Source organism: Sceloporus occidentalis, unplaced genomic scaffold, assembly GCF_023333645.1.
Source record: "Sceloporus occidentalis isolate IW3139 unplaced genomic scaffold, rSceOcc1.0.p SCAF_3, whole genome shotgun sequence".
NCBI classification, from domain to species: Eukaryota; Metazoa; Chordata; class Lepidosauria; order Squamata; family Phrynosomatidae; genus Sceloporus; species Sceloporus occidentalis.
In genome coordinates, this window is record NW_028316983.1 from 214,768,263 (window position 1) to 214,784,490 (window position 16,228).

Consider the following 16,228-nt stretch of genomic DNA (forward strand, 5'->3'; position numbering starts at 1 on the left):
TTTTCCTACCAGACTACATGACATTTCAGAACTGTGTAAGGAAAAGCTATTGAGTCTGTGGGGGAAAGAAATAGATTTTATAACAATCTTCTTTTAAATTAGGAGATAAACCATAAAGCAAAGTCTGTTTCAATTCAGTCCACCACCAGCAGGAGTGCAGCCCATTGGATCTGTTGGTCTATGATAGGGAGAAGGGTTCCCTCTAGAACCTGTGGTTGTCTCATCAAGCAAAACATTAAGGAATTCAGGGCAGATGGAAAAAATTGCATGCAATCCATAATCAATGCATGCAATTCATAACCAAATTGTGGAATTTGATACCTGAAGAATAGAGTGATGACTGCCAACCTGGGTGGCTTTAAAGGGGGTTTAGGAAAAAACCATGGAAGATAAGGCTCAAGACCCAGCAAATGAAAATGAAAACTACCCAGGGTCAGGGGATTTCTGAGCAAACAATAGATCTCTAATTAAACAGACACAAATCCTCTGCATATCCTCCAACCCTGAGGCCTTGCCATTCAACAACAGAATACACAGATTAACATAGAAATCACTCCTCCCAACCCAGGGTCACACAGTATATATATCCCCCACTCACTTCCATGCCAGCATTCTCTGAAGATGCCAGCCACAGATGCTGGTGAAATGTCAGAAACAAACTCTTCTAGAAATGACCACATAGCCCCCCCCCTCAAACCCACAAAAAAACTGAAGATAAGGCTGTTACTGGCTATGAGTCATGATGTTTCCGTACTACCTCAAGTACCAGAAACAGTATGCCTCTTGAAAGGCATTGTTGGGGAACAGTAGCAGGATAGTGCTATTGTGGGCTCTCCACAAACATTTGGCTGTAAGAATTGATTACATGACTAACAAGATTTGTATTATCCATTGTTTCAATTTATTTTTTAAAAAATTATATTGTGAGTCACTTTGGGTCCCATATTGGGAGAAAAGGGGGATAAAATAAATAAATATAATAAATAAGATCCTTTGTCTGATCCAGCACAGCTTTTCCTGTATTCGTACATTCAATGGGAAACCTACTGGTTTACAGACCCTCAATTTTCCTTCTCTTTTCCCTTTGTCGATATGATCTTTGGACTATAGAGAATTCCTTCCACACATCTCATGCCAATTGCATATGTGAAGGACTTTTTTAAGAATTTGGAACAGCAATTCGTTTGATTTATTATCACATGATTTTTTTTGGGGGGGGTATGAAAAGTTTATCTAAAGGACTGTACAGATGGGTGGCTTGCAGCTGCTCCTTTACTGGCCGGATTGGGGCTGCAGCAACCTCACCTCACAGCCCCAATCTGGCCTCTGGAGCATGCAAAAACGAGCCGCAAAGTGCCAGTCGGTATAGGCCTTAAGTTTGTAATATAATTTTCTATGGTGCGTTACAGACTGCCGAGAAGCGGCGGTCTGCCGCCGCCGCCGGTTACAGAGTCCGGGAACCGCAGCAGCCAAACCGCGCGGTTCCCGGACGCTGCACAGAAGAAGCGTGAAAATCGTGCTCCTTTCTGGGCCCCGGAAGAGATGGCGCCAGGCGCTAGTCACACACTCGCGGCATCACTTCTGGGGCGCGACGTGCGGACGCAGAGCGTCGGTTATGTCAAGATGGCAGCGGCCATGTGGAACGGCTGCCGCCATTTGTTACGGACTCAGTCTGTGCTAGGGTTAGGGGAGTCTGGAAGAGACGCCCCTTTCTAACCCTAGCACGGACTGAGTCCGTCCTAGGGTGCCCGTTTATAATGGGCCTATATATACAAGAAGTTTTGTTAGTATCATTTTATTGCTCTGTTATTTGGGAGGTTATAGAACAAGATCAGAGATCTTCTGGAATTTCTCATATGACTCAGGCAGAGGATATGAGATGTCATGAAAATGGAGCAAATAATTAGTTCCTCAATTTGGTACTGTTGCATTTTTACTGACAGGCAGGGAGAGATGTCTGTAGGATTTTCTGCCAAATATGGGCAAAAATAACTCCAAGGATCACCCACCCAACATGGCTGTGGTGGATGGGGATTCTGGGAGAAGTAATCAATCCAAAAAAAGGAAGAAGAAGAAGAAAAAAAAGGAAAGTGCCTATTTTCTCCAAATGCCCACCTAAACAATTTTTATAGGAAAGAAGTCTATGCAAGTTGCACCTTCCATTCTGGCATTCTCATATACAGGTCTAGGCCATTGCAGTATACCACAACTCCCAGGATCACCCAGCCAACATGGCTCAGTGGCTGTGCTGGATGGGGATTCGGGAAGATGTAGTCCATCCCAAAAAGGGGGAGAGAGAATTGTTAATTAGGAGAGAAAGGCAATCTTTACATGCAAGCGAAAACCACAGTTTTCCCCTTGGCCAACTGGGCCATCATCATAAAAAAAAATGCAACAGGAAAAAAAAACAAGTAGTGTGTACCCCCTGGTTTTAAGACCCTGACTGAATGGTTGTTTATGTACAGTACCCTACACATAAAATTTTCATTTGAAGTTCCTGTCTAGTCGTTTTATTTGCAAATCATGTAAAATTAAAATTCTCACACCTTGGTAGAGAAGCTTCTAGGTTTCACAGCTCATTAAAGACTTTATTGAAGCATTGATAAACCAATATCCCATATACTGAATAGTGATGAGGCTTTGTCACATCCTTACCAATCACTTCAAGTTAACTGTTAACAAGATGGAGGTTTTATGGAATTCCAGAATAGAGCCAGTGTGGGGTAGTGGTCTGATTGTTGGACTACAACTGGATACTAGGGTTTTAACCCTCACTCATCCATGCCAACCCATTGGGTGGCCTTGGGTAAGTCACATATTCTCAGCCCTCTGAAAAGCCTGTGATAAGTTCACCTTAGATGACTTAAAGGCACACAACATCAACAAGAAGTTCAAGAGTCCTGAAATTAAACAGACAGTGAGTTTGGGACAGTATAGCACTTTCTCAGACAGATAAAGTGTGTAGTCTGGAGTACTCCTTAGTTAGGATCTATCATGGGGGATGTGGGTGGCAAGAAATGCTTATGGTCACTAGCAATGGACTGCCAGTGACAACAGTTACAGTTTAGGCACTCTGAAATATACCAAACACCCTATTCATCATTGTGTCCTATCATCAGCCAGACAGGATATGTTCTTCATGAAGTTATTAGCTAATATTAAATTCATTCTTGGATTGTATTTATGGTGTTATTTTATGTAGTGAATCCCAAACAAAATTGAGGGATGATATAGAAATTCATAGTTATTACTTTTAACAATGTTTTTCTTTCTCCCCCTAGTCCATTTGAAACTTAGAGTCACCTTGGTCTTTATGGTACAGCCACTATTTGTTATAAGTTGTCCATAAATCGGAGTTAAATGATGAGTGGTGCTCAGTTCACAGCCATTTTCGTATCAATGAGCTGTCACAAAGGACCATATAATGGCAGCATTACACTTTGAAAGCATCTGCGTTTATTATTGCTATTTTTTTCCAGCCATGGAAAAATGTTAGGTGCCAACTCAAGCTGAGCAATCCAGCTGGTGTCGAGCAGGCAGATTCATAGCGTCGTTGATTTCAACAGAGTTTTGCTCTTGTACGCCTGCATCAAATAAAAGTCTGCAGTGACTTTGCACTACTCCAGTTTGGTTGAGTCTGCCATCTTTCCAGTCTGCCTAAGTTGTGTGGCTTCTTCACTTCAATTTCCATTTTTACTGCTGTAATGAACAATGTGGCAATACAGTGAGCCTGTGCCATATGTGGGCTCATTATAGGTGGCTTTCACCTTACACTGAAGCCGCCTGGAAAAAGGGAGAATGGTGTGCGTGCCTGTGGCACACGTGCATGGCTGCGCAGTGAGCACGAGCCCCATTATATTCAATGGGGCTCGAGCATATGCATTTTTTTTGCCTTACACAGGGAGTGGTGGTCCAGAACAGATTATCCACGTAAGGCAATGGCCCACTGTAGTACTACTGTTTTCACTGGAGCTGTATTTCAGGATTCTTGCTCAATTGCCAATATATTTATATTATTCTATGTCTGAAGACCAAATAATTCTTATTTCAAAATCTTGTCTGTCTATCTTTTCTTCTTTCTGTTCTGGTAACCAAGGTTGATACATATGGGGGGCCAGGAGGATGAAATGTCAACTTTTATTCCCCACCCCCAGTAGACTGAGACTGGCCTAGCCACTGTCTGAACCTGGAATTACTCCATTAGCACCCAGACACCATTTTATTCAAAGTGGAATTCTGGAGCAATTCAGACACATCTGTATTATGTATACTACTGGGCAGGAAATGCAAATTTGAAAAAGTAGTCTTCAGCTTGGAAAATAATAAAACTTGATTAAGCAAGTAAGGATAGTCTAGGGGTGAATAAACAACATCCTAGAGTCTAACTAGGCTGCAAAGCTATCCACGTTGAGAGCATATTCCATTTAACATACAAATTAACATGTTCAGTACTTCACTTTAAATCTGACATTACTTCTATCCCAGATGTTATTCACTAAAATAAATTTTAAGTATAAACTAAAATACAGAGAAAGTAGAAAAGATTTTCTCTTATCTTTCCTTCAATTCTTTTATTATGCAAAAGGCATTTACATCTTTTAATATGAAACAATTTCACACAAAAATTGTTTCATTTCAAGAAAAACAACTCTTGTCATTCCCAAGATTTTCTTGACAAGATTTGATCAGAGGAGGTTTGCCATTACCTCCTTCTGAGGCTGAGAAAATGTGACTTCCATGTGGCTGAGGCAAGATTCAAACCTGTCTCCTAGGGCCTGTACAGACAGGCCAAAATAAAGCTGCTTTGAGTCACTTTGGAGGTATGCTGCTTAAATGAGGACTGGAGCGTTACCTTGGCATGGCTTCCGGACTCTTAGGATGCATGCATCATTTTAAACAGCATACCTCCAAAGTGACCCGAAGCAGCTTTATTTTGGCCTGTCTATATGGGGCCCTAGTGTCCTAATCAAATACCCAAACTGTTATAACATGCTTGCTCAGTTCAGTCTACAGCCTGTGAATATATGGAATATATTAGGATGAGGCCAGTAAGCATAGTGTACAACTTTCTTGATCTTTGGCTTTCATTCATTTTGGAAATATCAGCCTTATTGAATATTTCAAAATTGATGGGAAGCTGTCACATTGGTTTTGTAAGCCTTCTATAACAGGGCAGATAACCATCAATTTTGGTTTTTTTTTCAACTGGTAGGTAAATACCTTTTTATTTCACTAGGCATTTTGTGATAAATTAGTTTTGCAGAAGAGACCGTAATGGGTGTGTATGCTCTACTTCTTAATGCAATGTTTTTAAATATTTACTTAACTATTTTACATGATTAAGATTAAAATATCTGTGTCCTAACATGTTAGTTTATTTAATTATTTTAAAACCTTTTTATCATCAGGTTTTTCATTAGCTGTGTCTTGGGTCTCTTGTAAAGAGAAAGGCAGGGTATAGTTTGAATAAATGAATAATAAAAATTCTAGAATAAAATACTTTTAAAGGCACACTTGAAAAACTGCATAGTTTTACATCTTTCAAACTATCCATCAATAAAAATAATTTCTGAGGGAATGAAAACCTTTCTACATATTTGTCATTGTTGTTCTTTTTATTACAGTGTTTATAAAAGGAGGAGAAATCAGCCAATATATAGGATTCATTAAATCTGGGCATTGTAATGCTTACCGAATAATTCCAGCTCTTGTGAAGCGACCTTTGGGGAAAATGGTAAGTAATTACATTTACTTCTAGAATTTTGAAAATGCGTCTTCTGTTTCCTTACTTGATCAGATGATTTCATGAAGTAAAAAAAGTACAAAGATAAGAATGGGAAACTATGGAAACTTCACCTTAAGCTTTAACATCTTAAAAAAAAATAATTAAAATATTTCTGTAATTCTTATTTGGAGTAATGCATTACATTGTGGTCCTTAGTTATGCAGTTCCCTATCCCTCATTCATTAAACAGATCACTAATTTTCCCACTGTTTATTTGAGTTGACAGTGGCTCTGCAAAAGATTACCGGCTGAATCCATGATCAAGGAGGAATTTGAGCCTGTTTTTTGAGTTCCACCCATTTAAATGTTTTAGGATATAATTGTATAGGATGTCTATCTAGAGGCCATTTCTCTATTTGAAGGCATCCCCTGTTTGAAGAATGGCCCATTCTGTGGAACTCAAAGAAGAGAAAGCAGGCCCTTGAAGTTGTTCATCAGAAGATAGCAGTTGGAAAGGAACTGAAGTAAACTCATACCTCTTATTCTTTCCCACTATGGCTTGTTTAAGGCATAGTAAAGACCATCTCAACATATAAATTAGCATATGCAAATCATATGCAAATCTGTGCCTGCTTTTGTACTCCTTTTGGTAATGTGTTTCTTCTTTTAAGGAGAGGGTGTCCTGTTACTTGCCACTTTGTAGTCATGTGAACATGTAGAAAGGGATATGTATAAATTGCATATTATGGATTTTGTAGCTTTAGACAGGAACAAGGAACAGGTTTTTTTTTCCTTTCGTATTTCAAAACAGATTAAACAAATGAGACAAGTCCTCATTGGCCAGCTGAAACCAAAAGAATCCTTTGGAGAAATGAGCCTTCTTCTTCAGATCCCTTTTGCATATATGGTGAAGGCAGCGACCCCAGTTGAACTGGGAATTATTGAGGCTTCCGACATACTCAGTAAATACATTATACTTTTATTTCTCTTTTAATGTTGGTGTTTTTCAAATAGCGGTATAAGAAGCATAAAGGTAAAGTAAATGTTTCCTCTTTGACATGATTGTCTTGTCATGTCAGACTGTAGTGCTCATCTCCATTACAAAACCGAAGTGCCAGCGTTGTCTAAGATGGTTCCATCCATGTTCATGTGGCTGGCATGACTCCATGAAACACCTTCCCACCAAAGTGGTACCTATTTATTTATTTACACTTTTACATGCTTTCGAACTGCTGGTTGGCAGAAGCTGGGACCAGAGATCAGAGCTTACTCCATCACACAGTGCTTGGGTCTTGAACTGCTGACTTGGCAATCTTGCAAACATCAGAGTCAGCTTCTTAACTGCTAGGCCACCTATGCTGTAAGAAGCACAGGTAAGAATAATTTGAAATGCTTAAAGCTAGTACTTTGAAAATAGGTTTGTCTTCTTTTTCTGTAGGGGAAAGAGACTAATGGCCTCTTTCACCTACAGGATACTTTAATTCATAGTCCTGCATCTAGTAAAATTGCATCATCATTGTGGGAACACAGCTGCTCCATCATCTCTACTTCTTCCTTGGCTGTGCAACAGCAACTGGGAAGCTCTGATCACAAATGTGTTTCCTCTTCCTTTGATCAGCCACAGGAGTGTACTCTGATTGGTTCTGGCTACCCTTGCACACCCAGGAAAGATGGAGACTTATTTCCAGATGTGCTAGAACTAACAAGGGTATGCTAGTGTGGCTGATTAGAACATGGGGGGGTGTATTTGTGACCCAGCAAAAGGCTGTTCTTTCTTCTCCAAGTATGTAAGGACAGCTGGAATGCACTTGGGTACATCCCTGCACCACAACAGAGGCTGTGTTATAGTATGAGGAGGAGCCCTCATTCAGTATTGTACAGCTGGAAAGATCCAGAACAACTGGGCACTTTTAAAAATCTGTGGTTCTGGCAATGAACAGACCTGCCATCATCTGGTCTGTTCATACCAGAACTGGGTTTTGGGCTGTGTGTCATCCAGTTTCCCCATCAAGAGGATGGGAGAATGGTCATTTTATTTGGCCTCTGTGAGATAGAAGATTTTAAAATTTCATATTTAGTATGCATATAAATGTAGTTTGTAGAAATAAAGGTACATGCATTGGAATGAATTTGAGAGGCCCAGGAATGCAGGCAAAAGAGTAAGATTTAAGACATAAGAGCTCAGAGTGACCCAAGGCTCTGACCTCGAGGTTCTGGAGATTGTTGTTAGTTGAAGTTAGCAAAGAGACATGAATCCTGGAGAAGAGATATCTCCGCAAGGACTAGAAGGGGGGCAAAGACAGATAAGACTAATAGGCTAATGGAATGTGGCTAAAATGTACCTTTAATGTATTCATGTATCTGTACCCTGATTGTACAAAAATCCTATATGTTTAACTTTTACCATATCCAATGGGATATGCCAGCTAGAGTTCTTTGTTTCTATCCTATATAAAGGAGCCATTTTCCTTTTTTCGGGGCTCTGGGATCTTTGTTGGAATGTGAATTCCTCCCAGAGTGACAGCTGTCTAAAATAAACAATCTGTGTTTTGCAAATTCATCTTTGGTCCCCTCCTTTCTGATTCTGTCAGACCGGGTTTGCTGTGAGTCAAGTGGAAGAACTTGCAGTGTTTTATCAGTTTTCCACAACATCTGCAGATAGGGCCTTGGCCTTTATCTGCCAAAGAGTAAGAAAGTTTTCCAGATTTTGTTGTTATTATTATTGTTCTGGTTATGCCTCTAATACTTCTAAATATTTTGAAGAATTTCTAAAATTAATATAATTCAAGCATGCACAGTATAGTCCAGTTTGCCTCTTTCCTTTGCTCTGCATTACTGATGCACTCCGCTATCCCAGATAAAATAGTGTGTTGGGGAAGGGGGAGGAAGTGGTGGTATTACAGCCATGTCAGTGAGTAGGATCCAGTGCTGAATCTCTTCTGAAAGAAGTGAAAAATCCAACAAAAGTGAGAGGAGAGTAAGAGAGGTCTGTGGACAGGGTGTAGCTAAGACACCATTGTCCCATCAAATAAGAATTCTGCCCCACCTCCCATACAATTCCTTTCAGTTCCCAAATTTCTAGTGTCATGCCTCCAGAACATCTTTGATGCTCTTGAGATACGCCGCTCGCCTCCCTCCCACCTGGCAGCGGCTGGAGGACCTTTTCTTTCGCCGCCGGAGCGGCGTTTCTGGAGGGGCGGGGCCGGTGAGAGCGGCCCCATGAAGCCGGCTCCCGGCCTCCTCAACGGAGACGCCGCCGCTCGCCTCCCTCCCACCTGGCAGCGGCTGGAGGACCTTTTCTTTCGCCGCCGGAGCGGTGTTTCTGGAGGGGCGGGGCCGGTGAGAGCGGCCCCATAAAGCCGGCTCCCGGCCTCCTCAACGGAGACGCCGCCGCTCGCCTCCCTCCCACCTGGCAGCGGCTGGAGGACCTTTTCTTTCGCCGCCGGAGCGGTGTTTCTGGAGGGGCGGGGCCGGTGAGAGCGGCCCCATAAAGCCGGCTCCCGGCCTCCTCAACGGAGACGCCGCCGCTCGCCTCCCTCCCACCTGGCAGCGGCTGGAGGACCTTTTCTTTCGCCGCCGGAGCGGCGTTTCTGGAGGGGCGGGGCCGGTGAGAGCGGCCCCATAAAGCCGGCTCCCGGCCTCATCAACGGAGACGCCGCCGCTCGCCTCCCTCCCACCTGGCAGCGGCTGGAGGACCTTTTCTTTCGCCGCCGGAGCGGCGTTTCTGGAGGGGCGGGGCCGGTGAGAGCGGCCCCATAAAGCCATAAAGCCGGCTCCTGGCCTCATCAACGGAGACGCTGCCGCTCGCCTTTCTTCCACCTGGCAGCGGCTTGGAGGACCTTCTTTCGCCGCCGGAGCGGCATTTTCGGAGGGGCAGAGCCGGTGAGAGCGGCCTTATAAAATCGGCTCCCCTCCAGAGACGCTGCCGCTCGCCCCTCTTCCATCTGGGCAGCGGCCTAGGAGGTTTTCTTTTTTGCCTCCTTTGCGTAAGGGACCACCGGCCGCCACCGACCCCGCTGTCGCTGGGGCTGCGTCTTTCGCCGGGCGGCCTTCTCCCGGGGTTCTCCGAGCTGCATAGCGGTGGGTGTAGGAGGCTAGAATAGCCTTAGGAGCGGGGAATGCCTATTGCGGCTAGCCCCTGCTCCATTAACAGCCATAGGAGGGTGGGGGAGGGATAGAGATGCGGGGGATGTCCGGGCCGGGGACAACACCTTGGTGGGCGGAGCCCCAATCGAGGTTGTGTGGGGCAGGGGGAGGTATGGCGGTGGGAGAAGGGACTTTCGTTCCAGGGGAAGACGGGATAGATGCGTCATATCTATCTCGCCTTCCTGTCCCCCTCCCAACCTGAAGGACCTGAGGGTCATTCCAACCGTGCCACAAACCCTGTCGCTGCTCCTGTGCAATGCCAGGTCCATTAATAACAAGACCCACATCCTCCAGGACCTCCTGGAGGACTCTAAATGTGACCTGGCTTGCATTACTGAGACCTGGCTGGGGCCTGAAGGGGATGCTGTGTGGGCTCAGGCCCTCCCTGCCGGGTACTCGGTGAAGGACCAGCGCAGGTTAGGTGGGCGGGGGGGGGGAGTCGCCTTGGTGCATAGGAACACCGTGCCCCTCACCAGGAACCACCTCCGACAGACCACCTATATCGAGTGTATTTACCTGACCCTAAAGGCTAGGGACAGTCTAGGGATTCTGTTAGTGTATCGGCCACCCCGTGCATTAGCGGACTCCCTTAACGAGCTGACACAGCTTGTTGCTGAGCTGATGTTGGAGACGCCCAGGCTTCTTGTCCTGGGTGACTTCAACATCTCCCTCACGGCAAGCTCTGTTCCACCTGGTGCGGCTCGGGAATTCATGGAGACCATGGCGGCCATGGGCCTGTCCCAGCTGATACGGGGTCCCACGCATTGCGCAGGTAATACTCTCGATTTGGTCTTCTGTTCGGAGGCGGAAAATCCGTGGGTGGAAATAGCTGACATTTCCCCCTTGTCATGGACGGATCATTTCCTGGTGGAGGCGAAAATCAAGGCTTCTACCCAGATCCCCCCCGGGGGTGGTGGACCGATTAGGATGGTCCACCCTCGAAGGCTGATGGAACCTGAGAGGTTCCAAGAAGCCTTAGAGGGGCTCACGGTTGGAAATGACGGCGACTCTGTTGATGCCCTTACCGGTATCTGGAATACCGGTCTCTCTGGGGCTATACACAGAATCGCTCCCAAGCGCCCTCTCAGGCCCGCTTCCAAACGCAAGCCCTGGTACACGGAAGATCTCCGGGCGAGGAAGCGGGCTCTGCGACGGCTAGAGTACCGTTGGCGGAAACACCTTCGCTTAAGCGACAAGACTCTCCTAGACCGACTGTTAGAGGACTATGGAGAGGCAATACGAGCAACAAAGAATTCGTTCTATGGTGCTCGTATTGCGTCCGCGGAGTCGCGTCCAGCAGAGTTGTTCAGGGTGGTCAGGGAGCTAACTCAGCTCCCTCCCGCCCTGAACCAGATCCTTGAACCCTCTAAGGCCTGCTGCGACTTATTTAACGACTTTTTCGTGGATAAAACTTCTCGTATAAGCGAAGGTCTGAATGCCGACATTATGGCAGAACCTAGGGTAGAAGTGTCCGGAGCCTCCGTAGACTGTATTATTCTGGATCAGTTTGAGTCGGTGAGTACCGAGGATGTGGACAAGATCCTCGGAAGTGTTCGGAAAACAACCTGCTCTCTTGATCCCTGTCCCTCATGGTTAGCGGCCCAGGGGGGACCGGCGGTGACACTTTTGTTACGCCGGATAATAAATACATCTTTCAGGGATGGGCGATTTCCATCGGATCTTAAATTGGCCATAGTAAGACCGATCCTAAAAAAGCCCTCCCTTGACCCCCTGGTTCATAATAATTATCGGCCGGTGTCGCTGCTACCATTCTTGGGGAAGGTGATTGAGAGGGCGGTTGCGATTCAGCTTCAGAAGGTCTTGGATGAAACGGATTATCTGGACCCATTTCAAACTGGCTTCCGGGCGGGTCATGGGGTTGAGACGGCCATGGTCGCCTTGGTCGATGATCTCCGTCTGGGCATTGACAGGGGAAGCGTGTCCCTGTTGGTGCTCTTGGACATCTCAGCGGCTTTCGATACCATAGACCATGGTATCCTTCTGGGGCGTCTGGCTGAGGTGGGAATTGGGGGCACTGCGCTTCAGTGGTTCCGTTCCTACCTCTCTGGGAGGTCCCAGATGGTGCAGCTGGGGGACGTGTGCTCCAGTGAGCGGGCCCTTAAAACTGGGGTCCCTCAGGGAGCCATTCTGTCCCCCATGCTATTTAACATTTACATGAAACCGCTGGGAGAGATCATCCGGAGACATGGGGCGCGGGGTTATCAGTACGCTGATGACACCCAAATTATTTTCTCTATGTCTCCGACTGATGCAGTGACCGGGGATGGCGTCTCTTCCCTCGTGGCCTGTCTGGAGTCAGTAATGGGCTGGATGAGGGAAAACCGACTCAAACTTAATCCAGAGAAGACGGAGGTACTAGTGATAGGTTCCCCTGGTCCAGGAATGACGGTGGTTCCACCTGTCCTGAATGGGGTCACGCTCCCCGTGAAGGACTCCGTGCGCAGTCTGGGGGTGCTTCTTGACTCTTCCCTTCACCTGACTGCTCAGGTGAATGCGACAGTCAAGAGCACCTGTTATCAGCTTCGGCTGATTCGCCAGCTGCGCCCATACCTGGCCCAGAGGGACCTTGAAACTGTTGTACACGCTCTGGTAACTTCGAGACTGGATTTCTGTAATGTACTCTACATGGGGCAACCCTTATATCTAACTCGGAAGCTGCAACTGGTGCAGAACATGGCAGCACGGCTGGTCACTGGTGCTCCCAGGACCAGCCATATAACACCCGTGCTTAAAGATCTCCATTGGCTGCCCATTCGCTTCCGAGCACAATATAAGGCGTTGGTTATTACCTATAAAGCCCTAAATGGCTTGGGTCCAGGATTCCTGAAGGACCGCCTCTCCCCGTACACTCCGCCTCGCACCCTCAGAACATCTGGGCAGCAACTCCTGAAGGTGCCTGGGGCTAGGTTGGCTGCTACGGCCAGAAGATCTTTTTCCACAGCTGCCCCAGCCCTCTGGAACACGCTGCCCACGGAGCTCCGCTCATCCACCACCCTGGCCCAATTTAGGAAGGGCTTAAAAACCTTCCTATTTAATCAGGCATTCCCCGTTTAAAACATCCTGTGGGCCTCCCTCCTCTCTCGTGGCCGTGAGGTTGGGCTAAGGGGTTTTTTTATTGTTTTTATGGATTGATAATATCGTGTTTGTTTTTAACTTTGTACTCTGTCTGCGCTTCGGTGCACTTTGTTAGCCGCCCTGATCATTCGGAAGGGCGGGGTATAAATAAAAATTTTATTATTTATTATTTATTATTTAGTTGAGATTATATTAGCTTTTCTATGTATTAGTTTAGAAGGGAAAATAGAGATCTACAGCTTTAAGAAAGACAAGGATTGTGGGAAATCCCAGGGTCTTATGCTGTCTCCCTCTAGTTAGTTTCAGTGTGTAGTAAGATTTCAGCCAAGTCAGACCTGGAGAGAGTATTTTCCTTTGACAAAAAGATAAGTCCACAAAAGAAGAAAGATAGTCCTCAGAAGAAGAAAGATAGAATCCATCAAGAAGAGAGAGCAAGGTATTTAGGAAGGACTATTGAGAAAAAGGAGATCAGTTTCATGTTTTGTGTTTATAACCAGTAAAGCTTTTGAAACTTAAGAAATTTGTGGACAAGTCTTTTGTTCTGGCTGTGTTCCTGAGAGCCAGAGGCCTTACTACACCCAAAGTCCATAGTATTGCTCTTGGGACAAAACATCTAGCATTGCTGTATAATATAAAACTTTCATTGAACATTTAAAAATGAAGTTTAGGCATCCTAAAGGGTAGCAAACAAAGAAAGGTGGCAGCCAACTACCAATGGAATGTGAACACAACAAATATAAGAATTGTAGGTGTGAACAATTTTCAATGCCTCACAGAAATTGGGGGACGGAAGGAAATTTTTATGGGAGCAGAATACTTTATTTGGTGGGACCATGGCCTCATTTTGCACATGCACACACACCAAGTAGCTACATCCCTGGCTGTGGGCATTCACCAAGCATCTGAACTAGAATACACTAACAAGTTCCAGTCCTTATCAACAGTTTTAATTAAGATGACAGTTCCTCTGCATATTACATGTATTCATAGGATTTAATAGTTTGGAGTGTGGCAAAATATTCATAAGTCAATGAGAAGTATCTCTAAAAGATGCAACAAAAGACTCAGCACAACAGAACAAGCCAAAGTTTTTCTTTTGGCTTTACTACTTTTTGTAAAGCAGTAAAGTCTTCAGTACTGTGAATAGTTGTTATTTTTCACATCCAGTTTTGCTTTGGTATCAACCAAGCCCAAAATTTACAATGTCCCAATATTACAATGTATACCCAGTGTTACAATATATACCCAAAGTTCTAATGTTGTACTCCATGCATTTGAGGAAGTGGACTGTAGAGCACAATGTTGTTGTTTTTGTTGTTGTTAACTGCCCTCAAGACAACCCCAATTTTTGGTGACCCTGTTGGCCTCAATAGCTCATGCTAAAATACACTTGTTAGTTTTAAAGATGCCACATGGTGGTTTTGCTGGAACAGACCAAAATGGTTACCTCTTTGAAAATTTCTACAGTATTAGGAGAGGTAACATTATACTAGTGACATTCTTTCAGTGGTTATTTCATAAAGCTCTTAACCAGAGGTGCCTTCAGCCTTGCAGAAAGATCATTGTATAACATTTGAGTTGTTAACCTTTGGTGCCCTGGCTAAAATCCAGTACAGATTATTACATTCTTCCTCCTTCAATTTAATTTGCAGATTGAATTGGAAGCAGTTTTCCTTGGTTATTTTCTTAAACTATTGTTGCAAACTGCTCTAGTCCCAGGGTGGATCTGTAGAGAAAGTTGTGCCGATAAATCCCTGACTTCTCCTGTGAGGCAGGCTGAAGGCTCTGTTCTCTACCATATAGGAATATGTGCAAATCTCTGTTCAAACTAAAACAAATCAAAGAAAAGCAAACTCATATTGGAATGTAAATAGCCATTGTTATTTAAGTGTGTGTGTGTGTTGTGTGTTTTAAAAGAAAAACACTGAACCTTTCATTTCCAAATCCTCTCAATTTAAACAAAAGTGCCAGGAAGACTATCAGTATTTAGCAGAAGCAGCAAAGCCCCAAGAGAGCCCCCGGCTCTAAGTATTTATTGAAGCAATGTCAAATAAAAAAGGATATTATAAAGACTGTTATTTAAACATTATCAAGGTTGAATAGAGTTTGCTTAAGGTTTGTGAAAAGCTTTGGGTATCTTCTTACCTTTACCTGAAGGAAGTGCCCCTGTTTGATTTTTCATTTCTTTCATTTGAAGTCTAATGGCACAAGTGCTCTAATGTAACTTAAAAGAAAAGTCAGAGTAAAGAGGGACCAAAGGTTAAGAGCCATCAGTTCTTGTGCTGAATAAAAATAATAAAAAGAAAATGTGTTCAGATTTCCTCTTAGCAATGGAGGTTCTGAAAAATGCCACACATTTCAAAAGCATGAAAAGTGCTTTATGATATTGAAAGAACTTTTTTTTGTTCTGACAAAGAAATGCAAAATAAAGAGTGTTACTACTTGCAATTGAGGACATGGCTCCTGCATTCTTTCTTAACTGTGTGGAATTTCATCAGCTTTTCGTACCATAACGGTGCTCTAATATGACAATTTGGACCTCTTTCCCCCTTACAGACAGAGCAAGTGCAGGACCCTTGCCGTCTCCTGTACAGGATACTTCCATCTATACTACTCTTTAACAACAGTGTCCAAATAGAGTGTGCATATTTTGAGTAGTGTCACGGAGGTATAGTGTCAGACTGAGGGAAGTAATAGTCCCACTTTATTCTTCTTTCGTAAAACCTTCCCTGGAATGCTTTGTCCAGTTGTAGGCACCACAGTGCAAGAAAGTTACTGACAAGCTGGAACATATCCACAGTTATGCAACCAACATGTTAAAAGGTCTGGAAACCAAGCCTCATGCAGAACAGCTGAGAGAGCTGGATATGTTTAGCTTAGAGAAGACTGAGAGGTGATGTGATAGACATCTTTAAATATCTGAAGGGATGTCATGTGGAAGATGGAGACATTGTTTTCTGCTACTCCAGAAACTAGAACATGAACCAGTGAATTCAAATTGCAAGAATAGAGATTCCACCGAAACATTAGGAAGGACAAGGAATAGAGGGGTCATGACATCTCCTTTAACCAGTGCTCTTTAAACAGAGGTTTGATGTCTATCTCTTGAGAGTGCTTTGGTTGTGTATTCCTGCATGGGGTTGGAGTAGATGAGCTTTGATGTTCAGTCCAACTCCATGGTTCTAAGATTCTATTATTCTAATGCTGGCTCTTGCCCTATTCAGAAATTCTTTAAGCATGAATAGTAAATGAATGAGGTAA

At 44.3% G+C, this 16,228-nt stretch overlaps 1 protein-coding gene across 1 annotated transcript in view; it reads left to right on the top strand.

The window, feature by feature from the left end:
* Positions 1-16,228, top strand: part of CNBD1 (cyclic nucleotide binding domain containing 1) — a 235,978-nt gene that overhangs the window by 169,985 nt on the left and 49,765 nt on the right. The window contains exons 9-10 of the mRNA XM_089518379.1: positions 5,625-5,734; positions 6,537-6,687. Coding sequence (XP_089374505.1) covers positions 5,625-5,734; positions 6,537-6,687 — 261 coding nt within the window. The remainder of the gene's footprint in view (positions 1-5,624; positions 5,735-6,536; positions 6,688-16,228) is intronic.